A 12,511-nucleotide genomic window follows, 5' to 3' on the forward strand; every position below is an offset into this window, starting at 1 on the left:
ACCTTATTTTAAAGGCTTGAGACCATGCTGTACTCTCACTTCCCCTAAGGAAAAACAACCTTTACTGCCTAAATACAAATGCCTTTCCAATCACTCAGGGTACCCACAAACATCTGCAGTCAGAGAAACCCCAGCCAGTTGGGACTCAGAGGTCCTGGATTTATGGGTTGCCTGAAGAACCTAAGAGCATTCATTCTGGGTAGACTAACGCCACCAACCAGACTTTTAAGGACCAAAAGACTTGACTGTACTAAATGGTGCCTGCTGTGCTTTGGCAAGTGACAGAGCAAGACAAAATCACTGGCCTGCCTAACAGGCAGTAGTTCTCAAAATCAACACGCAAGCACTGGTAGGGGAGTCACTTTAAAGGCAAGCTCACAGGCCACACCCAGAGATGCTGCACAGTGGGCGTGAGGCCGCAAAAAGGAGTCTAGTTCAACAGCTGATCCAGAGACCTCTGAAACAGGAGTCCCCATTGAGCACTGAGCTTCACTCAAAGCAGATGACAATGTGACTCTCAGATTCAGAAACATGATCCTGAGCCTGTGCTTTAGGCTGGAGCTTAACTGGAGGAACTTCATTTGGAAGCTCATGAAAAATGCAAAGAAATAAGCTAAATATAGAACAAAATTGCAAAATACACAGCAACATGTAAGTACTCAAGAAAAAAAAATCTTATAAATATTAATGACCACCACCACAGAAGACCATTAATACAATGAAGTATCTTCTCAAATGTTTAAGGCTGGTTTTAGCTATGAGGAACTTACCTACGGTTAGGAAACTTATAAATATCTGAAGATCACCTGCTATAAATGTCTTGCAAGACTTTGAGGTGAAATGTGGCAGCTCTGATGTGTTTCAAGCTGATTTTAAGAAAAAAAAAAAAACCAATGAAATAGAAAAAGAAAAAGCTGCCACTGCCATCAGCTGCCGTTGCTTATAAGCATGACTACCAGGAAGGAGCAGTTCTCTGGACTACAATTTGCTTTCCTACTTTTAACTCTTTCTTTCTCTGCATACTTCTCTCCTTATGAATGGATGCAGCCTGACCAGCCTGCTTCTTGGGATCTGTAGAAATCCCAGTTTTGCTAATATTTTGAACAGTTTGAAAATGGTTATGTAAGGTTAGAGACGAGACTAAGGCCAAAATAACGAGACAGAAATTTCTTTCCTAGAAGAAAGCACCTCCCCAGGCCCGAGGTTGCTATGTACACGGTGCAAGTGTAAACGCCACCAGAGAGCAAAGGGTGTTCTCATCATCCCCAAGACTGCAATCCTCAGTGCCTGTGCTATACTTCTAGTGTCATCAGAGGATGACAATCTGGGAAATGAAACAAAGTTGGTGTTTTTTAAATCTTGTTGAAGAGAACACATACTGAGCAATCTCAGAAAGCTAATGCTACTTCCTAGCACAGTTAGATGGGCTCAATTCTTTTTTTCTTTCTTTTTGGTTTCTCAACACAGAGTTTCTCTGTGTAGCCCTGGCTGTCCTAGAACTTTCTCTGTAGACCAGGCTGGACTCAACTCAGAGATCCACCTGCCTCTGCGTCCCAAGAGCTGGGGGTACAGGCGTGCACCTCCACACCTGGTTAATCAGGCATCTGACAGCCACACGACCACCTGCAACTCACACCATCAGTGAGCTGCACACAGCCCTCAACACTGCCGCACTCAACCATACTGTCAATGCAGGCATAGGGGGTCTCATCTATCACCCAGGAACGCAGCACAGGGAGAAGGGATGTCTCATGGGCTACATATGAGACCTTGTCTCAAAGCCTCAAATGAAACATTCATTAATCAAAGCAGACAGTACTAAGACTGGGAATACCACCAAAGGATGGAAGAATGGCCACTGTGTAAGACCATAGCAGAACAGCAGCACACTGATGCGCTTAGAAAGCTGTGGGCAAGACAGAGGTTAGCAGCAGTGTTTCCGCTTGATGGCGCTTCAAGCCTGCAGAAGCTGCTCCAAGGTGCAGCCAATGCCACTGGTACTCTTGACTCCTGACTTAACTTGGAGCCAGAACGTGTGTGTGATTCTGAATGAGGAAACATAACCAGGTATCCATAGAACTTTTCCTTGAGTGCTAAGGGAAAGTTAGGACAAAGCAGGATATAGGCCAACTTGATCTTTGCAAACTGTCTAACTTCCACTCTCTACGGAGGCTGCAGGTGCACCTGAGGGAGAGGGTGCTTGTCTGGCATGAGAAACTCTGGGTATTGCAATAAATAAACTAGATGCCAGTGACCGTGGTGGTTTGAAATGAATGGCTCCCATGAACTCCTGCGTGAATGCTTGTTGCACAGTTGGTGGAACTGTCTGGGAAGGATGAGTTGGACCTGGCTATAACTCCTACCTAGTTGGAAACAGCACAAGAGTTAAGTAGCTGTTTAAGATCTCCATGCTAGACAGAGCTCACATGCACATGCCCTGCCCTCAGGAGCAGGGATGCTGAAGTCTGTCACACTGGGAATCGACTATGCTCTTCTGGAACAATGGCATGTTTCTGACACGGCAAGCTCTAGACTCTGGGGTGTATTTCACCCATCAATACAGTCACTTCTCTTTTGTTTGGTGTGCTTGATGGTGTGACGGCTGGGTGAAACAAAGTATGGTAAAGTGCGAGCCCATAAGCTCCTCAGTGCATGTCTTGGCTGGAATTTAAACGTTAGGTCCAGCAAGATGACTCAGCTAAAAATGCTTTACATATATACCTAACAACCCAAAGTTAATCCTTAGAAACCCATATAAAAAAGCAAGATGTAGGGGTACACACATCTGTAACCCCAGCACTCCCAGGCAAGATGAGAGGTAGACAGGAGAGTACACCTGGAAGACACAGCACAGCAGAACCAATAAGAGTGACCTTGCCTTAACAAGAGGAGAAAAGTGACTCCCAAAAGCCCTCCGCTGACCTCCACACAGGTACTGTCACATGTGCATGTGTGTCCACTCACACCCACACACCCCCCCACGCAATATATACACACACACATATACCACACTTACAACACATACTATATATACCATACACACACACTCCACACCACAAACTATACATACACACCAACCCACATACACCTACATATATACACACAAACATTATACATACATCCATACACTTATACCACACACACATCATACACATACCTCATACACACACATACCATACACATCCACACCCACAACACACACAATACATACACATACCATACTTACACATACGTACCCCACGTATAATACACTCCATACGCACACCGACCTACGTATACCATACACACAGACAAATTATACACTATACACGCACACAAACAAACACATAACCATACACACAAAGAATTATTTTAAAATTTTTGTTCAGTTAGAATTAGAAAGTATATTTCCTGAGAAAGCATCTTTTTTTCTGTGTAGTTTTTATTCAGTACCTAGAACTCTGAATGGGCCTGTGTGTGCCTTATCGCTTTCCCCCATCAACGCTTACAAAGCTTACAAAGGACTGCTTTCCTTTTTCTAAAGAGTTTCTATTTTTATTATGACTATTTTGCCTGAATACATGTCAGTATAACATGTAAGTACCTGGTGCCCATGAAATGCAAGAGGGCACTGGATCTCCTGTAACTGCAAATGGTTGTGAGCAACCACGTGGGTGCTGGGAACTGAACCTAGGTCATCAGGAAGAGCAGCCTGGGCCCTGAACCCCCGCACCATCTCTCCAGCCCCCAAGGTTGTGTTCTTTACAAAGCCTGAATAAATCTAGTCCAGATCACAGATCTCAGCTGCTCTTTGGCCACAGCTGGGCTGCTGAGGGTGGCACAGGACACTGCAGTGAATTAGTGAGGGTGGGGTGCTAAGGGCAGCTTACACGGGCTTCAGTATCCACCCCCCCATGTGCTGAGTTGACAACCAAGCTTCATTCAGCAAATAATGTCCCAAATAATCATCCATAAGTATAGCTTAAAACGAGGGTAGTTCCGAGCTTTCAAATAAATGGTGTGGTGGGAAGTTTATTTTCCTCTTTACTGTGTGCAGGAATTATCCAGAGGCTTTGCCAAACAAATCAGGGGAAAAATAGGAGGCCAAAAAATCACTGCTACACATTTCTGCAGAGATCCGTTCCTGCCAACAACATGTCTGAAGCTTATTCTTTGCTCTAAGTCTTTAATTCTGAGATGAGGAAATGGACTTTGTACAGATGAGTATGAAAGAGAAGAAACGGGTTGTTTTCCCAGGCTTTCCTTTCCTGTCTCTCTTGGCTCACAGCAGAATGGAATCACAACAGTTAACACATGTTGAGTAGCACCATCTCACAGACCATGTGGGTGTACAAGGTTCAAGGGCAGCAGAAAGTGAAGGACAGAGACTGAAGGCTAACCCACGCATTCATGGGCAAGCCTTCTCTGAACATTTATTGACCAACTTTACCACCAGTTCTGTCCCATTTCCTCAATGCTTCTTAGGAACCCAGGCATGGGCATATGAATGCATCCAAAGCTCATTTACCTAGCAGTTTGTAGGGCTTAACTAACATGGCATGCATGCACAGACAGACAGACAGGCAGATAATCAGAATGAATCTGGAACTGCTGTCCCAGTCTTAATTCTCACTATAAATTAGAAATTTTGATAAAACATCTGAACCAGTTGGCTTCAACAAAAGATAGCATTAGACAGTTAGTGGTCCCTGTGGGGGTGGGGGTGGCAACAAGGAAGCAAGGTGTGTTCTATAGTGTCCCAGTTCTCTGCCAACATAGACTTTTGTGGCACAGACACAAGGTAGGCCTCTGAAGGGGAAGCTGCTATACAGTGGAGTTCAGGAAGTCTGAGGTGATGGATGCTCGCAGAACATTGGTTTTGAGCTGAGAGTGCCCAGGAGGGCAGAGCTCAGAGCAGCAAGACTCAGCATGAACAAGAGTTGGAAGACATGTGAATCCCAAACAGGCACATTGGAAACACTCTATTCAACAGGATGGTGGTCAGGTTGTCACACACCATGGCTCAGGAATACCACAGGTTACTGTAGGAAGCTGTAGCCAAGTTTAGCCAAGTCTTAGGTAAACCAAGTGGTTCTTTTGGGGAGTACACTGACAACTACAAAATGTAGCGCCTCACGGGTAAGTAGCTAGGCGAAGTAGTTCTACGTAACTCACCAGGACAATCCGGGAAGACAGCAACAGAAGACTTTAACTGTCATAGAAATGTTCAACAATTTAAAGGACAAGATGACCCTAATGAGGCTCAGAGAGGGAAAGATACAGGAATTGTCAAGACAAAGCACAAAGGTGTGGGAAGAGCTGAACAAATGAAAGTACAGCATCACTGGCTTTTGGTTCACTAGTGACATACTCAACCTGTGTCTAACTGATAACGTGGGAGATTAAGCACACATAAAAATCATATAAAATATTGTAATTTGGTAAAAGCTGCACATCCATGGATCTGCATGCACTCTACTGCAGGGAGGAATTTGTATGGACCTTTGGGACAGGGTCTTTACACGTAACCAGGGTAGCCTCACAGTCACTATCTAGCCAAGGGCAAGATACTTAATCCTCCTGCCTCTGCCTTCCGAGTTCCAGAATTACAGACATGTGCCAACATAGCCTCCCCTCCCGCTTTTAAGAACTGTATAAAAAGAATTTCTTGACATAACATTAGAAAAAGATGGCATGCACGGAGCTGCATCCTGTCTCCAGGTGTCTTGTTTCTGCTTAGGGGCCGCTGGAGTCAGCAGAAGCCAACTGCTGCCTATTATAAGGCACATCGACTCTAGTCTTTGCCCTGCTAGGAGCTAATTATGCATACTCTTCTTTGGGGCTTCCAAGTGAAGGATTTTCTGACCCACATTCACTTTAAGACACGCAGTACCTGTTATGGTCTCGGTATGGTTTGCATGTGCCCATGCCCAGTGAGTATGAGCAGTGAGAGGCCGTGGACCCCACAGGTTGTTATGTCGCTGTAATCAAGTGCTTATGAGTGCTGCTGTAACAGGGTAGGGATCAACCTGTCCACCTCCTTCCTGTGTGTGGTGTGACCTCCCCCACCTGTGCTTTCCACACTGAGAGGCCTTCACAGGAGCAAATGCCAGCACCATAGTCTTTATACTTCCAGAACTGAGCCGACCCATTTTCTTTATCACCTACCTAGCCTTGAGTATTTTGTCACAGCAAGGAAAAAATGGATGAAGGCATATTCTGTAAAAGCAGAGAAATAACTCTTCTGGACTCTCCTCAGTCAGAGGAACACTTTTGTGGAATGTATTTCACAATTCGAAACTGTGCAATCCAGGCCCACCTTCCTCTAGTTGCCGTACCGTGAGGACTTGGGCTGGTGCACACAAAGTGCTATGTTAGTGACGCGGGTGCCTTAATGGCCACCACAGTGCATTGCTACCCCTCAGGGATGCCTGTATCTCATCACCCCCATCATGAAGGTAGAACAACAAACAGCACACGGTCTTATTATGGTGCCAGCTGACCACTCATTCTAGAAGCAGGGCACCTATTGCAGTAGTTCTCTGCAGTGATGAACTGTACTCCACATACTGCGACATGCACAAACCCTGTGAGGTGGATATCAGACTATTATGACAAAGAGAGCTGCAGGGCACCTAATGATTTAAGATCTTATGAGGCTGCAAGCAGGATGGGGCAGGCACGTAATATTTAAGGGGCTGGGCTACTTATGGCTTTTCATGGTCTCCCTTGCACGTCCTCTCTAAGGTGCCAACAGCAAAGTGATGGCAACAGGAAATACTTCCCTGCAGTGGAGTTTATGAATGCTTTTCTGTTTTCATGAGTCAATGCCTTACTTAATTTCCTGTACAGAAAACTGGAGAGATTATTGTAAGATGCAACACATACATGCTAATCCAAAGACCCTCTCAGAGAGAAACCAGTTACACTGTTGCAGGATGGTCTGTGAGATGAAACTGAACTCCTCTCCATGCACAGGTGCCTCCCAAACCAACACCTGAGCATCTAGATGTCCTCCTCCTGTGGGCTTCTGGAGGACGCGAGCACTGTAGTTACACAGATCACTTCATCACTGGGCCTTTAATGAACATATGGAACCAAACTAACAAGCCTATTTTCGTAGAGATTCCTGTAACAAACGAGCAGAAGGGACACTATTTTGGGGGAGGAAGAGGACCAGTAACGGAGAAGAGATAGAAAGTAGTGGTAAATATAGCACAAAAATAGTGTATAGCTAAAAAATTTTATGATAAACTGAAGCTGGAGAGATGACTCATGGGTAAAGTTCTGAGTATGAATCCACAGAATCCACATTAATAAAGCTGAATATGGTGGCACACACGTGGTGACTGAGCACTAAGAAGGAAGAGACAGGCCAATCCCTGAGGCTCACCACCCACACAGTCTAGTTTCGTGGTGAGCTTCAGGTCAGTGAGAGCCCATCTCAAAACACAGGGTGCATGACTCCTGAGGAACAATATCCACAGCTGACTCCTGACATCTACATGCACACACATATGCACACACATGCATCACCACCTTAACATAACTGTGGGCAGCAGAAACAATGAACTCCTAGACATTAAAAGAATACAAGGGGGGCAGGGGGGGAAGGGCAAGATGGCCCAGAGGGTAGATATGCTTGTCCCAAAGCCTGGCGACCTGAGTTTGAACCCTCATAAAGGTACAAGAAAACTGGGTGTAGTGACACACACTTTTAATCCCAGCACTGAGGAGGCAGAGAGGTCTTTGTGATCTCAAAATCAGCCTGGTCTACATGGTGAATTCCAGGTCAGCCAAAGACGCATAGTGAGATGCTGGGCCACGCCGCCCCAAACAAAAAGAAAAGAAAGAAAAAAGAAAAAGGCAAACCAAGAACAAACTCCACAAAATTTGTCCTTTAACCTCCACAGGCATTTGGTGGCAGATGTGGTACATATACATACATTCATATACATACATACACATATATACACCATGTATAAAACACGTAAGCATGTAACACTATAATATAAAAAAGAACATAAAAGTAAACAAGAAAGCTAAGCAAAGGTTGCCTATTTCATAGAGTCCAAGGATTATATAATAAACTAATAAAAGCAAAAACTTCCAGGTCTTACAATCAGATTAAGGATCTGGACTTTAAGTCCTCCTAGCTCTCAGGTGTATGTGGTGAGCTCTCTGCACTTGCACCTGCTGGGACCATCTGCGTCTGCACCCCAACCCAGTCATAGCTCTGGCGACAGCAGTACAATCCAGTCCCATCCCAGCCATTTGGCTGAGGTCCTCAATGGTTGTGGTGTGCATCCTCTTGCCTGCTTTCCTCCCCTCCTCTGCCAGCCGGGTACGTGGCAGTGCCGCCCTACGGATGCATGGTATAGCAGATGCACATGAGCGTGGCAGGGGAAAATCAAGCACAACAGAAAGGCGTGGTTCTTACTTTTGGTGTCAAGCTGTGCGCGATACTTCTCAAATCCTTTCAGGCGAACCCGCTCTCCCAGCAGCTGCAGGAAGTCCTCGAAGGCGGGGCCTGCAGCCTCGTTGTTGTACATCTCCTCCTCGGTGCTCTGGCCGGCTCTGCAGTACATGACGCCCACCTTCTGCTGATAGGTCAGCTGTGGAGAAAGGAGACACAGGGGTGTAACTGGAGACCCACTGACTCTACCCTCCAGTGCCAACAGTCCTGCAGGGCACATGCCCAGCAAATAGCTAGCACTCTTTTAGGGAATCCTTTTAATTCTTCTGTCTCAGATCCAAAAGCTACAGTGGAACACACACCTCTAATCCTCCTCAGGTGAAAGAAAAGGACAGAGGAGCAAACTGGAACTGCTGCGTGTCATGTCAGCATTAGAGCAGATGGAGGGGTTTCGGGAAACTTCTTTTCATGATTTACAAAGTATGAAAAACTGAGGAATGGCTTGACCAAAACTGCCAATTAATCAACGAGCTTTCTCTTTACAAATGTGAGGCCTTTACACATTTAAAAGCAGACATCTATTTATCAAAACATACTTTAAAACATATTGTTTTGAACTAAAAGGTCCATTAATAAACCTGGTATTGAAGAATTTGAGCAGATTTGCACTTCCACCGTTTGAACAATGTGTTAAACTGTGACCCTAATATAGCGCCTGGGTACAGACCAGCATCGCTAGCACATAGCTAGAGAAACTTCTACACTATCCTCAAAGGCAAGTGCCTTGAGAGGAATTCTGGAGGGGACTTCTTAATGGCAGGTCAGCTGGGGACAAATGCCCCTTTCACACTGCACTTAGAGTGAAGCAGTCCCCAGATGGAACTATGATTCGTGGCAATCACGACACTTATTCATCACTAAAAAGCCTTGTCATTCTACAAAACATTTTCAAAAAAAAAAAAATACTGAACTCTCAATAAGAAGCAAGTTTGCAACTTAGAAATGTAGAAACTGAGAATTAATATGGCCAATGCTGAGCTCTAGGCCCTTTCCACCATGTGGCTGCAGCCACTGGTCCAAACATTTCATCTAAGGAAAAAAACATTAGGGGGGGGGAGGGGAAGACGGGGAGACGGGTAAGGTGGTCACGTGTTGCTATGTCTGCCTAGCATTTACTAGATTTCAACTTAGCATGGCATAAAAGAATGGGCCCACATTCCTAAGCTCAACATGTGAATTTCTGCCTTCCTATTTCTGCCTCCTGAGCACCTGCAACTACAAGTGCAGCCACCATGCCTGGTAAGGAGAATTTTGGTAGCCAGTGTCTATTGAAGACCTGCTACCTGCCAAATACCATGTACAGCCAAACACACTTACTGTCTGAACCCCAAAACAGTCTACTAAGCTTACTCCTATTCATCTGACAGTGAATGGAAGAAAGGCAATTTCTGCGGTGGGTAGTCCTGTGGTGGGCGGTCCTGCGGTTGGCAGTCTTGCTCCCTTCTCCTTGTTTTAGACAGGGTATCTCTGGGTAGGCCCGGCTAGCCTGGAAATCCCTATATAGACCACCAGGTTGACCTCAATCTTTCAAGAGATAAGCCTTCTACCTCTCACATGCTAGGGTTAAAGGGGTGAGCCACTAAGCCTGCCTGACAGTCTTGTTATATTCTATGGCTGTCACTCAACACATGGGTCCAAAGCCATTTATTTGCAATTCTCAAGTTGAAAAATGAAAGAAATCAATTTAAGCAAACACACTTGGCAGCAAAAACTGATAATTGGTTGACATCCTAACTTTTAATTTATTCTTCTTGGTATGAATATTCATATTTCTCTTGCATGAATATTCATGTGTTTGACTGTGGGGTGCTATCCCATATCACACTGGGAATATTAACATGTTGTGCAGTATTTTATTCCCTTTCTATAATTTTAAAATTTCTGAATTCTGAGAATATATTCAGGACCCTGCCATTTGAGGCCTATGGGCCTTTATCAATATTCTGCTTTTATCAACATTCTAAATCACATGGTTGGTTCAGAACAGTACTCACACAGAAAGGCATCCTGGGAAAGAACTCCTTTGACTGATTGCTTACTTGGTGTCCCTTCACCCTGCGTAGGTGACAAGAGAGCTCAACAACCTCACAGACAGGAACTCAACTGCATAGGACCCACTCTGCCTACCTGTCCCTACACCTATGGGGACAAAAGTGAAGCCTCAATTTGAACCTTGAAAGTAGCTAAGCAAACTAATACTGGACAGTGAGAGAATTCACTGGGAAGGGCAGGCTCTCTGCCCTTCACAAAGGCAGTCCTTGACACAGCAGCTCCTCCCTGCAGGGAGAACCGGCAGAGAGATACTGATCTGCAGACAGGAGGGAGCTTTGCGCTCAGCGCTGTCTGGCTGCGCCTCCCAGATCAGCTCGCACAGGCCACAAACACAAAAGTCACCCTGCTCCCTGAGAAGCATTTTACCCTTGTCGGTTTGTAGGATTTTAAGGAACTTCTTACAGGCCTAAGGTTTCACTGCAAAATTCAACAGGGCTCATTTATCATGTTAAAGAGTCCACTGTGGACTAAGATAAGGAAACCTGAAAGCACCAGACAGGCAGACTCCAGGAGAGGGCACAATGTGGCCGTCTACTCACTGATAGCATGCCACGGTCAGTCCCACCCGCACACAGCCAGCTGGTTTCTGGTTTCCCTGGTTTGAAAGGAACAGTGTTTTATAAGAGGATTAGGAAGTCTGCTAGATTGTCACATTTTCTTCAGTTTAAGACTGTGCCAGATGCCACCTGCTCTATTCTCCTCAACTGACAATATGACTATAAACTCAGTTTCTGCTCTAATTAAATCAAACGTAGGTGGCATTCTCTGAACTCGAGACTCCTTAGCTAGTGACCATGTTTCCTGCTGGTATCTGTGGCGCTGTATAGGAATTACACAAATGCAACACAAACATGGCCAGAGAAGGGGAAGGTGCCAGCAACACCTGAGTCAGCATCAGGGTCAACGGCTTGAGCATCTGGGATTGCTAGCTGTTTAATGCAACAGATCTCTGTTTTCTTGGAGAGGAAAAAATATATCTGTGTGGGCTTTGAATATGAATATATAATGCTTAAATATAAAATGCAAAATAGCAACAGTGAACTGAGAACTACCCTGGAAACAGGGTGGGTCTGTGCAGTGTAAATTTTGTTGATGAGTATGTCTGGGCTTCTTAGTAACAGAGTACCACTCTGTGCCTCAGACAATTGCTCCTCTGGGGCCCTGATCCAAGTGTTTAGTTGCTCAGCAATTTGTTCTGTTTTCTTGTTTGTTTTTGTTTTGAGACAGGGCTACTAGTTAGTACTGTCCTAGAACTCACTATTATGCAGACCAGGCTGGCCTCAAACTCACAGCCTGCCTCTGCCTCCTGAATGCTGGGATTAAAGGTGTACGCCACCAGGCCTCACAATAGGTGCTTATGTCTGTAAAAACTTAATGATAGTCAGTCCAATAGGACAAAATCTGTATCTCAGCAAAAGTGAAGCCATTCTGAATCCATGTCAAAAGCCCACTGGCCGGAACCAACAGTGCCAAACTGCTTCCTTTCACACAGAGTCAGGAAACATACAAGCTGAGCATTCTTGAATTTGCAATCGGGATGCTCAATCTGAAATATTCCCAAATCCAAAAGGACCGCTATGATCTGGAAGGGTTTTGTTTCTGGATGGACTCAGGAATTCCTGAATTCCTGGGAGGAGGGTGGGTCCAGCCTGAGCTCAGGAGCAGCCTATTTTATCTCAGTAATACGGCTCTCAGGCACATCTTATCAAGTCCTGCGTATCACCCATCTTCCCAGAAAGAGCCAAAAGAACAGTGGGATGACCAGCCCCATGAGGACAAGCCAGTTTTATATACCTTTAGAATTAAATGTTTAACCTTGATGCTTATGGGGTGTGACATATTAAAAGTCCTTTCACATGTGTTCTCAAAGCATGGGACATAAGTACTCCAGGGTCTCTAGACTCCTGCTTTCCTGAGGACCAATGCCCACATCACATCTGCAGTACCAAATTCTACTAGGGCTCAAGGTACACACACTTGTTGGGAGAACAAGGTGATCCAGTT

General features: G+C 45.1%; 1 protein-coding gene across 8 annotated transcripts in view; it reads right to left on the reverse strand.

Moving 5' to 3' along the window:
• The window catches only part of SIPA1L1 (signal induced proliferation associated 1 like 1), a 277,017-nt gene that overhangs the window by 69,110 nt on the left and 195,396 nt on the right, over nt 1-12,511 (reverse strand). For all 8 annotated transcript variants that reach the window (XM_084792053.1, XM_084792052.1, XM_084792056.1 and 5 more), the window contains one exon: nt 8,420-8,594. In XM_084792053.1, coding sequence (XP_084648179.1) covers nt 8,420-8,594 — 175 coding nt within the window. The remainder of the gene's footprint in view (nt 1-8,419; nt 8,595-12,511) is intronic.

The sequence above is a fragment of the Acomys minous genome, assembly GCF_964271855.1.
Source record: "Acomys minous genome assembly, chromosome: 8".
In the NCBI taxonomy this organism is placed as follows: domain Eukaryota; kingdom Metazoa; phylum Chordata; class Mammalia; order Rodentia; family Muridae; genus Acomys; species Acomys minous.